We start from the raw sequence: 22131 nt of genomic DNA on the forward strand, positions 1-22131 counted from the left end.
ACTGGAGAAGGGAGGCGGCGGGCGAAGCGCGCGTCGAGCGGGGGAGCGGCGCTGCCTGTGGAGATCCGCGGAGGCCGACCGGATTCGTTGGCTGCCGTCCCCGCTGCCGTGCACCGGGTGAGGGGTTCCCTCGGGCGGAGCGGCCGGAAGGGTGCGGCGTCCCCGGCGGTCGAGGGACAGCACCTTGGCGACGGTTGAGGGTCCCCTGGGTTGTTGGCCACCAAGCCTTGTATGGCTTCCTTACTCCTTGCGTCTTTCAGTCGGATCTGAGGGATGAGCTGGGACCGACCTAGACTCTTTCTTCTTTGAGAAATGGCCGTCGCTTTTTTTCTCATTGTCATTATTATTTATGATTTGGATCTCGCAGCACTCTATCCGGGTCCTCGGTAGCGCGCGAGGGTTGCCGGGATAGCACTTTCTCGTGGCCCCCCTTCCTCCCTCCACTTTCTTCACCTCCCCCCGGGTACCCTTTTCCCCTGCCCCCCACTGCCGCTTCGGCAACAAAGCTCATTGTTTCTCCCCAGTTTACGCCTGCGCGTCGCCACGCGCAGCCCATACTTGCTGCGCGTGCGCGCTCCTCCCGTTGCCGGGGTTGGGGAAGAGAGGGGCGGAGGGACTGGCGGGCTGGCGAGCGTCCGAGGGGAGCTTTCTACAACCGTCCACTGGCCAGTACCTTTCGGATCCGCTTTCTCCCGTTTCTTCACCTTTCCTTACTCCTTATTGTTAGTTGTTTCCCATGCTCCTGATAGAAGGGCTGGAATCCGTGCTCCGGGAGTATTGGAAACCAGATGAACTTCAACGGCCCGTCTAATCACATTCTTGGATTCCGGTCCTCCTTTTTAATTTCTCTTCCACTATACGCTTACTCCCCACTGCCACTAAAATTATATGGCTTGCGGTGAAGTTTGTTTTTTCAAAACATTTGTTGAAGCAGCCGGCAGTGGTATTTTCTGGTGACTCAAAAAGAGGCCTTTTCTACTTCCTTTTGTTGTCTTGCACTCCCTGATTTTGCAGCCCCATCACCTCATGGAAACCACAAACTCTAGAAAGAATTTGGCTTTCAGTTTGCCGTGGGAAAAAGTCTAATAACAGCTGACAGCTTTTGACGTTACAACAGAAGACAAATTCCCATTTTCGTGCGCTAGCTAATCTTGTAGTCTCGTGGCATGGTTTTTCACAAATTGCAGTTGAGCAGGTGTTGGTTTGCATTTTCAAGTTACGTTTATAAATAAGAAAAAGGTTTCTGTAAGGATTTAAATATGATTCCCAGTGTTTGCTGGTTTGTGCTTCTGATTCCAATTTGTGAAAGGATATTTGGGGCAAATTAGCTTGTTTATGCTGCTTGTTAATTGTGAACTTGTACAAAACTTAATTCTTTCTCACAAATAAGTGTCTACGATAAATAAAGATAGGTAACTTTACAAAAATTACTGCCTATTTATCTCTTTCTTTAAAGGATGGTTGTTAAGCAATGGAAGTAATGTTTAAAGTCCTGGGAGCTTAGAGAGTTTTTTTATAATGTATATTACTGCTTAGGGTAGATGATCTCTACCCTCTTTGGAACAGAGTAAGTTTATCGTAGGCTTTTCCTTCAGTAGGCACTGTACACCTTATTCAGGTTTCCCCTTTCTGACTGTAGAGAGTGATGCTCCACTTTTAATAGAAAATGTAAACATTTATAAAATGCTGTTAGCATAGCAATTTCATTGATCATGTGGGAGGTGAAAGACGGTAGAAAATAAGGCTTCAGCCCCCTTTCTTTTGTGATTTTACATATTTTTGTAATTTACAGACTTTATTATAACCTGTGAAAAAAGCAGAGCAAGTTTTATCTTGCCCATTTTGAAATTGAGGAAATAGAAGTTTGAGAAATTATTTTATTAGGTACATATTTCTACAGCACTTAGTAATGCCAAGCATTGTTCTAAGTGTTTTTACAAGTATTTAATCTTCACCCTCCCTAGATGGTAAGTACAACTGTAAAATAAAGCTAACAAGTGAGAGATGTGAATTAACTTGTCCAGTGTACACAGCTAGTAAGAGCTGGAATTCAAACCCAAGTAGTCCAGAGATTATGTGCTCTTAACCGTTTTACTGTTTAGTGACATACCCAGGATCTGGTAGGTTGTTAGTGGCGTATCTTAGTTTCGGACCCAGTGGAAGATTAAAGTTGCCCAGGCTATACCCCTTGTGATCTGGACCACCCTCTTGCATAGGTACACTAGTAATTTGCATGTGATACAGCCTAAGTTTCAGTTCCAGTAACAGTCTTTTTTTTTGTTGTTCTAGGTTTCCTTACTGTTTAGAGCAGTGCTGTCCAATAAGTACTAATAGCACATGTCTGTTGAGCATTTGAAATGTGGCAAGTGCAGCTAAAGAACTAAATTTTTTATTTTATTGAGTTTGAATTGATTTATTTTTATTTAGCCATACATAGCTGTTGGCCCCACCACATTGGATAGTGTGGATATAGAGGTTTGAATTCCTTCTGCTTATTTTTTGTGTCAGTTTTTATAAATAAGGCTGGTGTTTCTGATGTTCTTTGAGCTTTTATCCAGTAGTGATGATAGGCAGTGCTGACCCATCCTTACTCTCACCAGATCACCTTTGTTATACCTTGTTAAGATTACGATTATAGTCCTCCTTCTGTCACATTGTTTCACTCCTACAGGTTTTTGGACATGTGATTTTTTTTACCTTATACCTTGCTCTAACAACCTTTAATTGCTATAAATGTTTAATAAGCCCCAAAATAGATAATACTGTTATGTGCTAGGCTCTATGCATAGATACTATTATTATTACCATTTAATAGATGGGAAATCTGAGACGCAGAAAGGTTAAATAACTTGCCCTTGGGTTCCAGAGCCATTGCTTTTAATCATTATACTGCCAAACATTAAAACAAAAAATTCAAAGCTGCTTACAAACTTGAGTGGAAAACAAGCAGAAGCAGAGGTTTCTTTATCCTCTTTCACTGCTGGAGAGACAACTAATTATAGTATTGTGTGTGTATGCAAATAAGGTTAAGGAGTCACAATTGTTCAAAATAGAGTCCAATGGAATAAGAAAAGGTGTCTGTGGAGTCAGATTAAGGAAAGAAGAGAGAACTGTATTTGAATTTTAATGTGAATACTTTAGAGATGAAACTAGGGAGAAGTTTCTAAAACTTAAAAAGATTTCTATAATTTAAAATTTCATAAAGAATATAAAAGAATGGACATTGCTGGAAACCATATTTATTTGTTTACTTTAATGTTTATTTCTTTAGAGAGAGAGGGTGACAGCAGGGGAGGAGCTGAGAGAGAAAGGGAGAGAATCCCAAGCAGGCTCCACCCTCAGCGCAGAGCTGGATGCAGGGCTTGATCCTACAACCCTGAAATCATGAGCTCAGCTGAAATCAAGAGTCAGATGCTTAACCAACTAAGCCACCACACGCCCCATGAGCAGGATCTTTGCAAAAGAAAAACTAACACAATGAAAGCTGGAATATTTGCAGATAATAGAAAAGACAGAAGTCTAAGTCTGTCCCATTTAATATTATTTAAATAGAAAAGCAAAAGACATTTTGAGACATGCAACAGCTGAGAAATTTATACTTTTGCATGACCTTTTGAAGAAATATTAAAGATGTCAAGTTAGGGGAAGATTGTGAATAAAAGAAACAATGATAATAATCTAGTAAAAATATAGACAATAATGTTAATTGTGTTTGGTTAAAAAATTCTAAAAGATCTATACCTAAAGAAAAACCAAACAGTATGGAACTAACACTGCTTAAATTATTTCCACAAAACAAAGGAGATGGAGTGGGAGGAAGGAAATGGGATAAGTAAAATCATTCTAAAGGTTCTTTCCTTGTCTGGGAGCAGGGATTGGGTTGGAGACCCTGAACAAGGAAAAGCATTCTAAATGTCTTGAATTGTTTGGAGGTGTATAGAGCATGTTTTTAATGAATAGGAATCTATGTAAATCTATTTTAATTTCACAATAGATGTAAGTCACATTATCATGCTCTACACCTTAAACTTATAGTACTGATCTCAATTATATTTCAGACACGGGAGAGAAAACCAACTGAGATTCCTTAGTAGTTTGTAAGTCACAGAAAATAAATCTAATATTTTTTAAAATATGAGTTTATTACACTCACTGGTATGCAGAGTTCCTAAAAATAGGAAAATAAACACTACAGGAATACAATATGAGAAACTATAAGAAAAATTTAAAAATTATGATGGAAGACATAAAACCAACCATCAGTTATCAAAAATGGTAAATCTCTGAGACTGGTTCAAATAGTCTAACTCTTAGAGTATAGGACTTGAATAGACCACTTTCAGAATTTAACAGATCAAGTAAAAAAAAAAAGACCATTTATGTATCTATATTTAGATTTAGATATAAACGTAGATATGTAAATACATATTTTTTTGTACCTTAGAAATAGAAGTCACACATTTCTCTCTTTAGACCCAAGGGGTTTGCAAAAACCATAGTTGTCTGCAAACAAAACAATAATAAGCCCCAAAAGTGAAGGTTTTTCTAGCTGCATTTTAAAATGTTTATTTTTGAGAGAGAACACAAGCAGGGGAGGAGCAGAGAGACAGAGGGAGGCACAGAATCTGAAGCAGGCTCCAGGCTCTGAACTGTCAGCACAGAGCCTGATTTGTGGTTTGAACCCACTAACCATGATCTCATGAGCTAAGTCAGACTTAACTGACTGAACCACCTAGGTGCTTCACTGGCTACATTTTATAACATAATGAAGTCAAACTAGAAATCAGGGCATCAAAGGGTAAACAAAAGAACCATTTGGAAATGTAAAAATATTCTTCGAAATAATCTCTGGCTCATTATAAATTAAATAATTTGTAAATACCTAAACTTGATGAGAACTAAATTCAAAATACATGGAAAATTTATAGATACAAATCATTTATTAAATGGAAGGTTGAAAATAAACACGTTTGTCGACTTAAAAATCAGAGTAACAAATTGGTAGAAATTTAGTGAAGGGAAAATAAAGTGAAAAAACAAATTGATAAAATAAAAATATGTAGAAAAAATGAATTAAAGTAGGGGCTTTGTTTATTAAAATTGAATTTTTAATAGGTATCCATTCAAAATTCAGTGGATGAATGTAACAGTGTCTCTCCCCACCCAGTTATCTCTGTAGGCATTGAGTGTTGTTTTTTGACAGTTTTTTTTTCTTCTTTAATGTTTGTTTATTTTTGAGAGACAGAGACAGAGTGCAAGTGGGGGAGGGGCAGAAAGAGGGAGACAGAATCTGAAACAGGCTCCAGGCTCTGAGTTTTCAGTACAGAGCCTGACATGGGGCTGGAACTCATGGACCGTAACATCATGACCTGAGCTGAAGTTGGATGCTTAACCAACTGAGCCACCCAGGCGCCCCTTAACAGTTCTTACTGAGCTATAATTCACTGCCTGTAACTCATTTAAAGTATACAGTAGAGTTGTTTTTAGGATATTCAGAGAGTTGTGCATCCATTACCACAATTTTAGAACATTTTTGTTACCCCAGAAAGAAACCTCATACTCCTTAGGTGTCATACAGTATGTAATGCTTTGTGACTGGCTTCTTTCACTTAGCATAATGTTTTCAGTGTTCATCCATGATACAGCACGTATCAAGTATTTCATTTCTTTTTATTGTCAAATAATACTCTGTTGTATGGAGATACCACATAGTATTTATCAATTGGTGGACCACTGGGTTTTATTCACTTTTTGGCTATTATGAATAATACTGATACGGAAATTTGTGTACAAGTTTTGTGTAGGGCATATATTTTCATTTCTCTTGGATGTATACTTAGTATAAATATCGGGTTCCATGTTTAATCTTTTGAGGAACTGCTAGACTTTTTCAAATCAGCTGCATCATTTTAACATGCCCATCAGCAGTAAACGAAGGTTCCAATTTCTCCACGTTTTCACCAATACTTATTATCTTTTTTATTACAGCCATTCTAGTGTAAAGTGGCATCCCATTGTGATTTTGATTTGCATTTCCCCCATGATTAATGATTTTGAGTATTTTTTCATGTATTGATATTTGTATGTTCTTTGGAAAACTGTTGTTTGCCCATTTTTAAATTGTGTCATTTTTATTGAGTTGTAATAGTTCTTTATATATTCTAAATACAAGTTCCTTATCAGATATGATTTGCTTCTCTGTTTTATATGTTCTCAGAGATTCTGTGCATTTGAAATACACAGATCTTCCTCTTAATACATATATAGGAAGAGTTTATTAGACTCACGGGTATGCACATTGCAAACCTGGAGTTTTTTTTCTAAGATAAATCTCTAAATGAGGAAAAGGAACATATAATCAAATTATATGTAATGAAACAAGTTAGAATAGTTACATTCTTTGCAATTTTATAACAAAATTAAAATTGCGGAGAAAATGAAATTTTAATGAAATGTAAATTACTGTAATTAACCAAAGAGGTAAAAAACCTGAATACACTAATCATAACAAGAAAAACAAAATTAAAGGTTGTTAAAGATATTTTAAGAGCACTGAGCCCATGTAACTTTAGATTCGTATGTCAGGATCCCATCATTCTTATTATTCAAACTATTCCTGAATAATAACAATGGAAATATTCTAGTTCATTTATGTTTGTAAGCTGTTTTCTGCCAGGGTCTGGCATTCTAGCAGTTTTCTTTCAGTTTAGTTTTTTGCTTTTTATTACTGAGAATATGATTTTTCTTGTTACTTTTTTAAAAATAATGTTTTTTGGGGCGCCTGGGTGGCGCAGTCGGTTAAGCGTCCAGCTTCAGCCAGGTCACGATCTCGCGGTCCGTGAGTTCGAGCCCCGCGTCAGGCTCTGGGCTGATGGCTCAGAGCCTGGAGCCTGTTTCCGATTCTGTGTCTCCCTCTCTCTCTGCCCCTCCCCCATTCATGCTCTGTCTCTCTCTGTCCCAAAAATAAATAAACATTAAAAAAAAAAAAAAAAATAATGTTTTTTGTCTTTTAAAAATTCCCTTTGATATTCTGCACTTTGACTCTTGTATCTTGGTTTGTAAATATTTATCTTTTCTTTTTTTTTTTTTTTTTTTAATTTTATTTTTGAGAGAGAGAATCCCAGGCAGGCTGCTCACTGCCAGTGCGGAGCCTGACACAGGCTCAAACTCACGAACCATGAGATCTTGACCGGAGCCAAAATCAAGAGTCAGATGCTTAACAGACTGAGCCACCCAGGCACCCCTGGCCTCTGTGGTTTCTAATGTGAAATCAACTGTTAATCTTGTTTTGAGGATTCCTTGTATAAAGAGACACTTGTATTGCAGATAATCTCTTCTCTTTGTCTTTCAGTAATCTGATTATAATGTGTATTAATTGTGGATCATTTTGAGTTTATAGTGCATGGAATTTGTTGAGCTTTTGGATATGTAGAGTAATACATACAGATTTGTTATCAAGTGTGAGGAGTTTGGGGTCACTATTTTCTTTTTTTAAAGGTTTTATTTTTAGGGGCACCTGGGTGGCTCAGTCAGTCGTCTGTCTCTTGATTTCAGCTCAGGTTGTGGTCCCAGGGTCATGGGATCAAGCCCCACGTCGGGCTCTGTGCTGAGCATGGAGCCTGCTTGGGATTCTTTCTCTCTCCCTCTGCCCCTCTTCCCCTGCCCCTCTTCCCCTGCTTACTTATTCTCTCTTAAAAAAATATATATGTATATATTGTTAATCAATCTCTACACTTAATGCAGGCTCAAACCTACAACCCTGAGACCAAGAGTCCCAGGCTTCACTGACTGAGCCAGACAGCCATCCCAAGAGGCCGTTATTTCTTAAAATATTTTTTCTGGCCCCTTGTCTTCTTCTGAGATTCCTATTATTTGTATGATAGTTGCCCACTGGTCTCTAAGGTTCTGTTCATTATTCTTCATTGTTTTACTTCCCTCCCAAAGCTCATTAATCTCAATTGATTTATCTTTAAATTTGATTTTTTTTCTCCTTGATCAAATCTGTTGTAATCCTTTGGTAAATTTTTCATTTCAATTATTGTACTTTTCAACTCCAGAAATTCCGTTTGGTTTCTTTTTAATAATTTTTCTATATTGATATTCTCTACTTTTTTCATGTTTATTTATTTTGAGAGAGAGCACATGAGCAGGGGAGGGGCAGAGAGGGACAGAGAGAGAGACTCCCAAGCAGGCTCTTGCTCAGTGCAGAGCCCAATACAGGGCTTGATACCACGGCCGCAGGATCACGACTCAAGCTGAAATCAAGAGTCAGACATTTAACCAACTGAGCCACCCAGGTGACCCCCCACCTTTATTTAATGTTTGTTTATTTATTTTGAGAGAGACAGCACTAGCAGGGGACTGGCAGAGAGAGAGGGAGAATCCCAAGCAGATGCTGCACTGTCTTCGCAGAGCCGGATATAGGGCTTGAACCCACAAACTATGAGATCATGACCTGAGCCAAAACCAACAGACACTTAACTGACTGAGCCATCCCATCACTCCTGATACTCTCTATTTGATGAGACCTCATTATTATGGTTTCCTTTAGTTATTTTGTACTTGATGTAAAGTCTTATAAGTCCAATGTCTAGGCTTCCTCAAGGAAGTTTGTTTTTTCCTGTGTATAGGCCATATTTCTTACTTCTTTTCATGACTCCTCATTTTTGTTGAAAACTGGACATTAATATTATAATGTAGTGCCCTTAAAAATCAGATTCTCCTTTCCACAGGGTTTTTGTTCTGCTTGTTATTGATCTGTTTAGTGATTTTTCTGAACTAATTTTATAAAAGTTTGAGTTCTTTTTGTATGTGTATGGCCGTTGAAGCCTTTTAGCTTAGTGGTCAGATAGTTATTTAAAAAGAGATTTTCTGAGGTCCCTGGCTGGCTCTGTCTGTACAGCATGCAACTCTTCATCTTGGAGTTGTGAATTCAAGCCCCACGTTGGGTGTAGAGATTGCTTAAAATAGAATAAAATAAAAATCTTTAAAAGATTTTTCTTTGGGTGCCCGGGTGGCACAGTCGGTTAAGTGTCTGACTGTGGCTCAGGTCATGATCTTGTGGTTTGTGAGTTCGAGCCCTGCGTCGGGCTCTTTGCTGACAGCTCGGAGCCTGGAGCCTGCTTTGGATTCTGTGTCTCCCTCTTTCTCTCTGCCCCTCCCCTATTCCCTCCCTCTCTCTCTCAAAAATAAATAAACGTTAAAAAAATTTTTTTTAAATACAATGTTTCTTAAATACCTATGAACAAAAAAATTCAGTCTTTGTAGGTAGATTCTTGTTTATGTTGAGCATACCTTCAACACTCAAGCAGTTTACAGCTTTCTTAGCCCTCACTTTATGTGCATATACTGAAGGTCAGCCAGAGTATAGGGCCTTCACAGGTCTTTTGGTTTTTTTTTAATGTTAATTTATTTATTTTGAGAGAGAGAGTACTTGCGGGAGGGGCAGAGAGAGAGGAGGAGAGAGATAATTCCAAGCAGACTCCATGCTGTCACTACAGAGCCTGACATAGGGCTCTGTATCACGAACCATGAGATCATGACCTGAGCTGAAATCAAGAGTCAGACGCTTAACTGACTGAGCCATCCAGGCACCCCTCAGGTCTTTTCTGACCATGCTCCCAGCACTGGACTTGCCCAGGGCCTTGGTTCCCTAGAATATGCAGGAGCTTTTCAAAGCCCTTATGCCCAAAGTATTTACTTCACCCATCTTTCCTCCCATGCTTTTTTCTTGGTGTTTTGTTTGCCACATCTCTTCTTCCTTGCCCTAGGTGGCTTTGGCTGCTATATTTGCCTTTAACTGTTTTTAACAAATGCCAATCCGACACTTTAGAATCATAAATTTATATACACAATGGAATACGTGGCAATGAGAAAGAATGAAATATGGCCTTTTGTAGTGGAGAGTGTTATGCTAAGTGAAATGTCATACAGAGAAAGACAGATACCATTTGTTTTCACTCTTATGTGGATCCTGAGAAACTTAACAGAAGACCATGGGGGAGGGAACGGGAGAAAAAAAAGTTAGGGAGGGAGGCAAACCTTAAGAGACTTAAAGACTGAGAACAAACCGAGGGTTGATGATGGGTGGGTGATGGGTATTGAGGAGGGCACCTGTTGGGATGAGCACTGGGTGTTGTATGGAAACCAATTTGACAATAAATTTCATATTAAAAAAATAAAATCATGAATTTTATGGTATTTGAACTATATACCCAATTTTTAAAAAAATATTTATTTTTGAGAGAAAGAGCATGAGCAGGGGAGGGCCAGAGAGAGAGAGGGAGACACAGAACCAGAAGTAGACTCCAGGCTCTGAGCTGTCAGTACAGAGCCCAATGCAGAGCTTGAACTCACAAACTATGGATCATGACCTGAGCCAAAGTCAGATGTATAACTGACTATGCCACCCAGGCGCCCCCCCCCCCCCAGTTTTTTTTAATAAGCTCTATACCTAGCATGGGGCTTGAACTCAGGACTCCAAGATTAAGAGTCACATGCTATATGAACTGAGCCAACTAGGTGATCCTATACGCAGTTGTTGGTTTGTTTTTTTTTAATGTTTACTTTTTGAGAGAGAGACAGAGTGTGAGTTGGGGAGGGGCAGAGAGAGAGAGGGAGACACAGAATCTGAAACAGACTCCAGGCTCCAAGTTGTAAGCACAGAGCCCAACATGGGGCTCGAACCCACGAATCATGAGATCATGACCTGAGCTGGAGTTGGACACTCAACCGACTCAGCCACCCAAGCACCCCATCCTATACCCAGTTTTTAAAAACAGCAGAACATGCAGAGGATCCAGTATAAAGAATGTGGTCCAAGAAGGGTCAAGAACAAGTCATAGAAAAAAAATTTTAAATTTGATACATCATGTTATATTAGAATACCTTATGTTCAATAATTGTAAGTCGTCAACATTCTGAAAGAAAATGATCCTTACTCCTCTGGCTTTCACCTGGCTGGCTGTAGCCAGAAATTTGGTCAGCAGTTGTTCCTTCCCTCAGCTGTCTAAGATACAAGATTAGTGTTTGGGCTCCGGTTTGTTCTTTTTGGTTTCAGTTATGATTTGTTTCCCAAATATTGCTTAATAAAATAATTTTATTTAGTCCTTTATGGACTCTTTCTCTAGGATTTATGCCAAAGCCACAGCTTGTTTGATGAAGTGATAATGAGCAAAAAAGCTGACCTAGAGCCTTGTCAAATACAGGGATTGGGCCCTTTTTGCTTAGCACTGTTGATACTTTCTTTGTTTACTGGTAGGCATCAAAGAGAGAGGGGAGTCCTTTGGGATTCTCAGACTATAGAATTTCCTGAGGCACATTTTTCATGGTTTACAATAAGCTTGTGCTCATAAATTGAATGGACTTTAAAAAAAAATAGATTGCCTTTACATGTAGATATAATTTGATTACAGAGGCATATTTATTTAAATTTTTTTTAAAGAGACATTTTATTTTATTTTTTTAATGTTTATTTTTGAGAGAGAGAGAGAGCACAAGCAGGAGAGGGGCAGAAAGAGAGGAAGACCTAGAATCAGAAGCAGGCTTGAGGCTCTGAGCTGTCAGCACAGAGCCCAGTGCGGGGCTTGAACTCACAAGATTGTGAGATCATGACCTGAGCCAAAGTTGGACGCTTAACCGACTGTGCCACCCAGGTGCCCCTGTTGTGCTATTTTTTTGAGAGCACATGCATGCAAGTTGGGGAGAGGTCAATAGAGGGGGTGACAGAGGATCCAAAGCAGGCTCTGCGCTGACAACAGACAGCCCAGTGTGGGGCTCAAACTCACAACCCCAAGATCAAGAGTCACATGCTTTACTGACTAAACTAGCCAGGTGCCCCTTTCTTAGATTCCTTTTATGGATTTAACCTTAAGAGTACGTATGTATAATGAAAACTCATACTATTCATATAATGTGAATTTAGTCTCTTAAGCTGGGGCTGGGATGTTTATATCCTGAAACACACAGGTATTTTCTGAAATACTGAATACTACTGACAGTAGCATCATGGTAGTGACATCTGTATTTGTTAAGAGGTCCTCAAATATAAGTTACTAAGAACTGCTGCCCTAGTTATTTATTATTGTATACATGTGAAAGAGAAGCAGAGACAGACTGAGATTTATGTGCTAAGGTGTGGGTAGAATGAAAATAATAGAAGGCACTATAAAAGCAGACAGGACAGAAAACAGAGAATGAATATCTTTGATAAAAAAGTTTTAAAAAAATAATGAATTAGGACTGGCAATACATATAGAGCAAGTGCTCCCTGAACCTTACCCAAGGAAAAAACTATTTGTGGTAGGATGTTTTAGTTTTTAGTGTTTTTCTTGATTATAACTGGAGTAAGAACACCTGAAGTTTTTTAAACTCTATTCTCATATTAGGTATGCTGATTTCTTCCTTTGGCACAGGTCACGCTGCTGTTTGAATTTATGTACAAGTGACTCATGTAAACTCATTTTTAGCAATTTCATACTTAATGAATTGGTAGAATATTGTAGAATCTGACCCTTAAGTTTCACGCTTTTAGCCAGCAGTGTATCAACTGGTTTAGATCATGTTATCATTTAATGAATAGTATATAAGAAACCCAGTCTACTGTATTAGATACTGTTGTGTTTTTACTCACATAGAAAGAGATTAGATGCTTGAACTAGTTGGAGTCTGGTAGTCCTTTGTGGCTGTGCACCTGCTTGCTGTTGCTTTGAAGGTGGGTGAGTCTATAGCCCCGGGAAGGAAGAAGTCATAAAAGCTGACTTATCCATAACAGGTCTTTAGGTCCATTGGTGCAGCAAATTTCAAGGCTAAGAGAGGAAGACTGCTTCTGATCCCTGTAGGAAGAGGAAGCAGGAAAAGAAATCTCAACATGGAAAAGGTCTCCCAGGAAAGCATAGGAGAAAAGCAGGCTGCAGTGCAGAATGCAGAAGGAGCCCATCCTTTGGGAGGTGGTGAGGCCAGGAGCCTGGAGGAAATACTAGAACAGGTTGGGCCTCACCTGCCCATGATGTTAGGATATGCCCAATAGGCTTGTCAGTAACCTTGATATGATAGATGGAGTTGATGATGATATGGAACGGTTCATGGAGGAGATGAGAGAGATAAGGAGGAAAATTAGGGAGCTTCATTTGAGGTGCAGTTTGCACATTCTTATAGGACATCCCCCTCATCCTGACCATCGTGATGAGTTTTATCTTATGCCTTGAATGCTGAGGTTAATATTAATAATAAAACCTCCTGCTTCCCAAAGTAACGTTTTCTTGATGTACCCTTTGCTGTGAATCTGGTGTTCTGTCATATTTCTTTCTTTTTTTTTTTTTTAATTTTTTTTTTTTTTACGTTTATTTATTTTTGAGACAGAGAGAGACAGGGCATGAACGGAGGAGGGTCAGAGAGAGAGAGGGAGACACAGAATCTGAAGCAGGCTCCAGGCTCTGATCTGTGAGCACAGAGCCCGACGCGGGGCTTGAACTCAGGAACCGCAAGATCATGACCTGAGCTGAAGTCGGACACTTAACCGACTGAGCCACCCAGGCGCCCGTCTTTTTTTTTTAATAAAGTTGTTTGTTTTTGTTTTGTTTTGGAAAGAGAAAACGGGAGGGGCAGAGAGAGGGGGAACAGAGGATCCGAAGCGGGCTGTCGTTTTTCTGTTTGGATATTTCATTTTGAGTTAGTCTGGAAGTTTTTCTGTCAGCAGGGGAGTTTCAGAAACTTGCATGGAAAAGTTTATTACATACTGTGAAGGTAGTAAAGCAGTTTAAAAAGCAGTCTGTAGATAAACTCTCTCATTTAAAAGCATGCATATTGGGGCACCTGGGTGGCTCAGTCACTTAACCATCCATCTGTTGACAGTTGTGAGATTGAGCCCAAAGTTGGGCTCAGCCCGGAGTGTGGAACCTGCTTGGGATTCATTCATTACCCCTCTCTCTCTCTCTCTCTCTCTCTCTCTCTCTCTCTCTCTCTAAACACTTTAAAAATAGATGCACCTGGGTGGCTCTGTCAGTTGAGAGTTCATCTCTTGGTTTCAGCTCAGGTCATGAGATTGAGCTCCTTGCTTAAGATTCTCTCTCTTCCTCTCTCTCTGCCCCTCTCCCCAGCTTGTGCTCTCTTTCTAAAAAGAAAAAAAGAAGAAGAATAGCACACACACACACACACACACACACGAGATTACTTGGCTTGAAAATCATTGTACAGTGGACAGATCCAGACATGGAGAAATTCGACATGGACCCAGAGATACAAAGCAAATAGAGAATGTGCTATGAAGTCTAGAGATCCACAGCATTCTTTACCTTGGGACTGAGGAACTAAGAGGTTATTAAAAGTCTGTTTTCATTTGCAATCTCTGAGCTTTTTATTTTATTTATTTTTTTATTTTTTTTAATGTTTATTTATTTTTGAGACAGAGAGAGACAGAGCATGAATGGGGGAGGGGCAGAGAGAGAGGGAGACACAGAATCGGAAGCAGGCTCCAGGCTCTGAGCCATCAGCCCAGAGCCTGACGCGGGGCTTGAACTCACGAGCCGCGAGATCGTGACCTGAGCCGAAGTCGGACGCTCAACCGACTGAGCCACCCAGGCGCCCCTCTCTGAGCTTTTTAATATCACCTGTTAAAAGTAGAATTTGCTTTTCATAAAGTCACTTGATTTAGATCTTCCAGACCATGCTTGTTTTATAAAGCAAGAGATATCCAGTATTTAAAAAATTGGTTGATTTGGGAATTACGTTCAAGCTGTTGATTACCGTCATTTGCTGTTACCAGAAAGCACTAGATGAATCTAGGCTATTCTCAGCAATTTCTTAAATATTGAGATCATTTGAGGAAAAAAAAAAAATGAAACTTTCCACTTGCTTGGTTTATCATGTGCCTTAATACATCATGTGCATGTAATACCTAACCACGATTCCTGGGGATAATAGCTGCTCACTAAGAACTGAAAGAATGACTAACACAATTAACTATTGTTTTTCTTTCAAGGTTAAAAACGACAAATAACGCCAACCATGAAAGATCCAAGTCGCAGCAGTACTAGCCCAAGCATCATCAATGAAGATGTGATTATTAATGGTCATTCTCATGAAGATGACAATCCATTTGCAGAGTACATGTGGATGGAAAATGAAGAGGAATTCAACAGACAAGTTAGTTTTATGTACAGACATACTCTCTCTTTTGTAGCCCATAACAGCCCTCAGTACTTGACCCTGAAGCGTGTTTTATTTCGTCCCTTATATATGAAATATATGGATTAATGTGCCACTACTCCTCTTTTATTTGGATGCTGATTACTACCAGGTTTATCTGCTCACTGAAATAATTTAGGGAGGTTTTTTCAGCATTCCACCCCAGATATTCTTATTCAGGAGGACTAGGGTAGAGCCTAGGAAACTTGTTTTTTAAAAGCTCCAAGATGGGGTGCAACTAGATGGTTTATTTGGTGGATCATGCAACTCTAGATCTCAGGGTTGTGAGTTCGAGCCCCATATTGGGTGTAGAGATTACTTGAAAATAAAACTTAAAAAAATAAAGTTGGTTCCAGTGTACAGTTAGGTTTGGAATCCATTGCCATGCACCAATCAGATTGCTGTTAAAAGAGTAGAAAGCAGGAGGAGATAGTCCTAGCTACTAGGGTACAGAATTGTGTTTCACCTGAGGTTCTCAATCTGATAAGCCTGAAAATCTGCCACCACTGTTCTCTTTAGAGAATGCTCAGACATTGATGAATGTTGTCTTTTATTTCCATATTTCTGGCATCTGTTCCCATCTTTTGTCTAGTTCCTCCCTGATCATGGCTTTGGTAATCAGTAGTCAGCTGGATTTCACCATATCCAGTAATGGATATTCTAGAGTAAAACAGTGTAGTCTTAATTCAGTGAGAATCATTTGGGCTGTTTTTGTTAGTTTGGATTTGTTTTTAATTACCCATGCCTTGACCCTACCCTGTACAGAATTTTAGTCATTTTTGGTTGGATTTAGGGTTTTTGCAGTTGTAAAGTATCACAGGTAATTCCAATAGGCATTCCTCAATGAAAGCACTCCTTTATTTAATACTTCCCCACTTTCTGCTAGGACACATGAAGACAGCAAAACCTTAAACAGATCCTCCCTAGTCTTACAGTAAACGTTTTTTTTTCTTGGCACAGGAGCAGAGAAGAAGGTTAAAATAGTGTGTTTTTAAATGCTTTAAATTGCTTTTTTTTTTTTTGTTTCTGTTTTTTTTGTTTGTTTTTTTTGTTTGTTTGTTTCTTTTTTTTTGAGAGAGGGAGCATGCACATGAGCTGGTGAGGGGCAGAGGAAGAGAGAGAATCCTAACCTAAGCAGGCTCCACGTCCAGCACGGAGCCCAGTGCAGAGAGCTCAATCCTACAACCCTGGGATCTTGACCTGAGCCAAAATCAAGAGTTGGATGCTCAGCCAACTGAGCCACCCAGGCACACCTTAAATGCCTTAATTCAGGATATTTTAAATCATTCCTAGTGACACATTCCTAGTGACACATTACCAAGTGTGCTATCAGTGATGCTTTATTTATTATAAATCCAGATAGAAGAGGAGTTATGGGAAGAAGAATTTATTGAACGCTGTTTCCAAGAAATGCTGGAAGAAGAAGAGGAACATGAGTGGTTTATTCCAGCTCGAGATCTCCCACAAACTATGGACCAAATCCAAGACCAATTTAATGACCTTGTTATCAGTGATGGCTCTTCTCTGGAAGATCTTGTGGTAAAAAGTTATTTTTCATCTTTTTAAAAAACTAGCTCATCTTTCCCTTAAGTGGAAAAGCCAGCAGTATCTGTTTAACAAGAGTTCTACATTTCTTCCCCTTCAGAAATTGTACTGCTTCTTTCTATGGAAGCAGGGGCCTCTCAGTCTCACTTATGACTTAGAGTGACTTCTGGCAACACTCTGGAGCTAGTCTGAGGCTGCTAACAGACTTCTTGCCACTACTTTTAGTTTTGATAACTATATTACCCTAGGATATTGGTATGTACATGTGACTTGCCTATACAAAAGTAGCTTGATGAAGAAGTTTTGCTCATTAATTTTTTCTTAAACATTTGGCGAAATTTGCACATTTTTATCTGAAAGGTGAAAATTTGGAGATTTTTTTTTTTTTCCTGCCCCAAGATTTTCATTGAGTTACCCTAACTCCATTTGGAACTGGGATTTAATATGGACTTTTACAAGCTCTTGGCAGAAAAGGAACAAAAACCTATTTACATTTTTACCTACTCTCTATGTCTCATTGCTGGGGACGGTAGGTACATTTGCAGTAAATTTTTTCAGGAATTAAGATAAATAGGCATCAGTGCTAGAATAGAACGTGATGAATCGTTTGCTAAAATTAAGATAAAATGATCTAAAGTCATAATGGTGACCTTTCTGTCCATATTGACAGTCTCTACTTGCTTTTACAATGTAGTTCTCTGGGATTTACTCCTAGACTCACAAATATTTTTTGCAGTTATTTTTTGTTCACTGTGCATTGATTTCCTAACCTGGCGATATATCATAATTACCTGTGAAGGATTAAAACCAAAAATAAGTCCCTTAGCTAGATCCCAGACTTGGAAACCAGTTGTCTAGGCATAAAAAGCACTCCTAGGGCATACTGCCAGCCTGCCCCATCAGGCATTTGGGAACCATTCTTCTAAAGGGCTGTATGGAGAACACTGAAATTTACATTGTAGTACAGATTTGTTGCAGTAAATGACAACCCAGTTGAGCAGATGTGTGATCTCAATAGTCTGTTGTGATATGCTTGCTTATGACTACATTAGTCATTCCACAAATAATCCTGGTTGCTCTGATGAGTGAAGTCCTTTCCTGGTCATAATGTATAACTTTAATCTGGACCCAATACAATTTCATTGTCTAGAAACTGGCTTGTTCTTCTTGGTCTATTTGAGATTATGTTAATTCCTTATCATTCTTTTGTAGCTGCCAAAAGATTGCACATTCAAGAACAATGCTTTTTTTAATTTAAACTTCACACTTTTAAAGTTTAGATAGATTTCCTTTGAGAGAAGTGAGAGTATGTCCTGTCCAAGGAAATGGCTGTGTATAAATTATAAAATTAATATTAAATTGTTGCTTCAAGATGTTATTTAATATACTTTGGTCATGAAGTAAGTGGCATAGGGGGATCATATTCAATCTAAAAGCCTACCAGTATTCTGACATTTCAGGCCCTGTAATACATCTTGATTTCTTTTCATCTTTATCAACTATGGTGGAGGCAGATTTCCACCTATTGTGGAATGTCTGACGTGTCTGCTTAGGAAAGTCAAGATTTAGAGATCTAGAATACTGGCTCTTAAAGACTTTGGCCCATTCTTCCTCTAACTGATGCAGAAATAGGGTTCCAAAGAGAGTGACTTATCCAGGCTTTCTTAGGAAGTTAGTTTAGAGCAGAGCTGGAATTCCATCTTAGGGTCTTCTCATTCCCCATGTAGTTTTCTTTTCCTTTTACAAACCTTGCTTCCTGTAGTAATTAGAATACAGCAGTTTTAGAAAGACAACTCTATATTTTCAATGAGGATCATAAGCAAAATTAATCCATAAACAATTCCCCAATCCACTTTAATCATCATTTCAATACTTGTTTAATATTTTTGCATAGTATGAAACTGTTAAAATCAAATATTATAGTTAAATGAACAGAATTCCTTATTCAGTGACACCTTTTTAGTTTGTGTGTAGATAGTGGGTTTCTGATTACACTTAAGCAAATTTAATTTCAATTTTTACTTTCTCTTTAGAAGGCTATAAGTTTTCATATATTATGTATGCGTGTATATATATATATATATATATAGCGTGTATATATATATATATATATATATATATATATACGCATACATAATATATATAGTTTACTTCTGGTTCCTTCTTTCCCTTCTATAGATAAGATTTTTTGGGTTAAGTTTAACCGTACAATTTGAGTTCTTTTGTCTTACGTTTTTTGGAAGATATTTTTGGATGTGGATTTGGGTTGAATGCTTTTGAGTATCTGAAGCCATCTGTTAATGAACTTGATTTTTTATGTACTTATTTTCCAGGTCAAGAGCAATCTGAATCCAAATGCAAAGGAGTTTGTTCCTGGGGTGAAGTACTAAAATATTTGAGTAGACGGGGCCCTCTTTTGGTGGATGTAGCACAATTTCCACACTGTGAAGGCAGTATTAGAAGACTTAATTGTAAAAGCTCTCTCTTGTCACTGTGTTACACTTATGCATTGCCAAAGTTTTGTTAGTCTTGCATGCTTAATAAAAGTGCTGAGACTGTTATTAAGTAATAAGCTGTCAAACATTTACTGAAAATAGAATTGGCCCCATGGCTTGATGTGAAGACAGCGAGGAAAGAAGCACCAGTCAAGATGTAACAAAGCGCCAAATTAAAATGACCTCTAAATCTTCGTGCATTGCCTTTTTTGAGGCTAAACTGGTCCCTGAGCGTTAGCTAACCGTTGTTAATGTCCAAACTTTTTTTTTTTTTTAACGAGTAAATTTAAGTTCAAGTTGTTAGGCAAATTTCTCAGTTCAGACTTAACTAAATTTGCATTTGTCACTATCAAGAAGAATTTCCTTTTTCTGAAGAAGGCCTTGTTAATTAATTTGAAACAATTCATTATAGACAAGTAAGTCTTTGGTTACTGAGGTTATAAGGTAATGCTCATGATGAGAACTAACCCTGGCTTTTATGGTATGTTATCACGTAAGAAATGTGAATCCTCCTAGTGTTAGATCTGAGGAAGTATTGCATCTTCTCAGGTGTCACTGCATCATAGCCATGCCTATGTGAAGTGCAACATTTGACCCACCATAATCCAATTGAACAAAGAAATTGTAACATGATTTGAGTGGTGCTTTTCCTTGCTTTGTTAACCATCACTACAATGGTCTGCAGCACAACTTTTCTTTTAACAAAGCTAGAACAGTTTTGGCTTCTTAAACTTCATACTTGGGTAGGTTAAGCTGCCATACGTGTTCAGTGTGAATAGTGTTTAAGTTGAAAATATTGTAAAAAAATTATATTTTTTCAAAAATATTTAAAAAAATAAATAATAGTAGAACTGAGCTGATGGTTGTGTTTATTGGTGCTTGAGTGCAGACTCTCCTGTGGTGATTGATACTCACTGTATTGTGGGTTCAGTACTTCAGGACAACCCTACTGGCAAGAATTGCTAAGAGAGCAGGCTTTATTAAATTCCATAGTGTCAAGTGTGTCATTACGCATGTATCTGTCCAAAATGTAGCAGTAAAACAAACCTGACCTCCCCTTCTGTAAGCCACTGTGATTACCTCAGGCTGCAGTGTCAGGGCAGTTATGGATGTCTACCTTAAGAAGGTTTTTGGCTAACCAGTGTAATGGTAACCTTACTCTAGTATAATCTCCACTGGCTTCTGCCCTTCACAAGCCGTTGCTGGTCTGATTGGACTGGTTTGCTATTTTGGTTCACCTGGGCCATCCCTGTTTTCCCCTCACAAACTTATTTATATGTTTGTTCCTGAGGTGAAGTATTAAAGGAGTTTGTTCCTGGGGTGAAGGACTTTATTTTGGGATAATCGTTATCTTGGGACAGGCTGTCAACCAACTAGCAATTCCCTGGTTCTACATACAATTCTACTTTATGGCCCTACTCAGTTATGCTTTTCTTGAATTTGTTGGGCTCAGAATTGAGAAGGCCATATAGTCAGTCTGGTTCACATTCTTTGTGGAGGATCCTTTGGTGTGCCCAAATGCCCCAGTGTTTTTTAATAGCTACCTTAAAAGACAATAAACAAGTAGGTTGTTGTTTTTTTGTGGTTTGTGGTTTTTTTGTAATCTCAAGCACCTGGCTGGCTCAGTTGGTAGAGCATACAACTCTTGATCTCAGGGTTATGAGTTCAGGCTCCACATTGGGTGCAGAACTTACTTTAAAAACAAAAAATAATCTCTACACCCAACATGGGGCTTGAACTCATGACCCCCAAGAGTCAGATGCTCTACTGACTGAGCCAGCAAGGCACCCCAAAACAAGTGGATTTTTTTTTTTTAAGTTTTTTTTTTTCAACGTTTTTTTATTTATTTTTGGGACAGAGAGAGACAGAGCATGAACGGGGGAGGGGCAGAGAGAGAGGGAGACACAGAATCAGAAACAGGCTCCAGGCTCCGAGCCATCAGCCCCGAGCCTGACGCGGGGCTCGAACTCACGGACCGCGAGATTGTGACCTGGCTGAAGTCGGACGCTTAACCGACTGTGCCACCCAGGCGCCCCAACAAGTGGATTTTTAAGAAACTCTGAAGCAGAAATGATTCTACTTGGCTGTCTTTCTTTTTGGAGCTTTGATACAGCCAGTCCCCTATGTCTCTTAATAGCTAAGTACCACAAGTGGCACAGCTGGCTGCCAAATGTATGAAGCTTACAGATCCTTTTTTCTCTAAGCTTAGACAGGGGCAGATGAGTTCATTTCTACATAATGCCAAATTATCATAGTGCAGTATAACTGGAGATTATAAACTCCAGTAATGATGTAAGCTAATGATTAAGAGCAAAGACTATGGGGCACCCTTCTTCCCCTGCTCACGCTCTTCTCTTTCTCTCTCTTTCTCAAAAATAAATAAACATTAAAAAAAATAGAAGTTCAGTTATTCAGATTTAAAAAAAATTTTTTTTTAATCTTTATTTTTGAGAGAGAGACAGAGCATGAGCAGGGGAGAAACAGAGAGAGAAGGAGACACAGAATCTGAAGCAGGCTCCAGGCTCTGAGCTGTCAGTACACAGAGCCCAACGTGGGGCTCGAACCCATGAACTGTGAGATCATAACCTGAGCCGAAGTCAGACGCTTAACTGACTGAGCCACCCAGGCGCCCCACAGTTACTAAAATTACTAAAAAAAAAAAAAAAAAAGCAAAGACTAGCCAGACTTCCTAGATGTGAATCCATTGATCATGGACAAGTCACTTTTCTATGCCTTAGTTTCCACCTCTTTAAAATGGTAGAAATAATGGGGCATATGGCTGGCTCAGTCAGAAAAGCATGTGACTCTTGATCTCAGGGTTGTGAGTTTGAGCCCCACAATGGGTGTAAAGGAGTACAAAAAAAATTTCTTAAATAAAACAGTAGTAATAACAGTATCTATCTTAGGA

General features: G+C 38.9%; 2 protein-coding genes and 1 pseudogene across 2 annotated transcripts in view; 2 read left to right on the forward strand and 1 right to left on the reverse strand.

Moving 5' to 3' along the window:
- On the forward strand, window positions 1-20078 carry PAIP2 (poly(A) binding protein interacting protein 2). The gene is made up of 4 exons (XM_047085520.1): window positions 1-117; window positions 14978-15141; window positions 16543-16722; window positions 19062-20078. The coding sequence occupies exons 2-4, from the start codon at window positions 15004-15006 to the stop codon at window positions 19116-19118; spliced, it is 375 nt and encodes a 124-aa protein (XP_046941476.1). The 5' UTR covers window positions 1-117; window positions 14978-15003; the 3' UTR covers window positions 19119-20078.
- Window positions 11779-13317, forward strand: LOC124516258 (protein BEX5-like; annotated as a pseudogene).
- Window positions 16729-22131, reverse strand: part of SLC23A1 (solute carrier family 23 member 1) — a 16598-nt gene continuing 11195 nt past the window's right edge. The window contains exon 16 of the mRNA XM_047085542.1: window positions 16729-18484. The gene's annotated coding sequence lies outside the window, so the exon portion shown is untranslated. The remainder of the gene's footprint in view (window positions 18485-22131) is intronic.

The sequence above is a fragment of the Lynx rufus genome, unplaced genomic scaffold (assembly GCF_022079265.1).
Source record: "Lynx rufus isolate CCGP_SWC_20201006 ecotype Redwood Valley unplaced genomic scaffold, mLynRuf1.p SCAF_1, whole genome shotgun sequence".
In the NCBI taxonomy this organism is placed as follows: domain Eukaryota; kingdom Metazoa; phylum Chordata; class Mammalia; order Carnivora; family Felidae; genus Lynx; species Lynx rufus.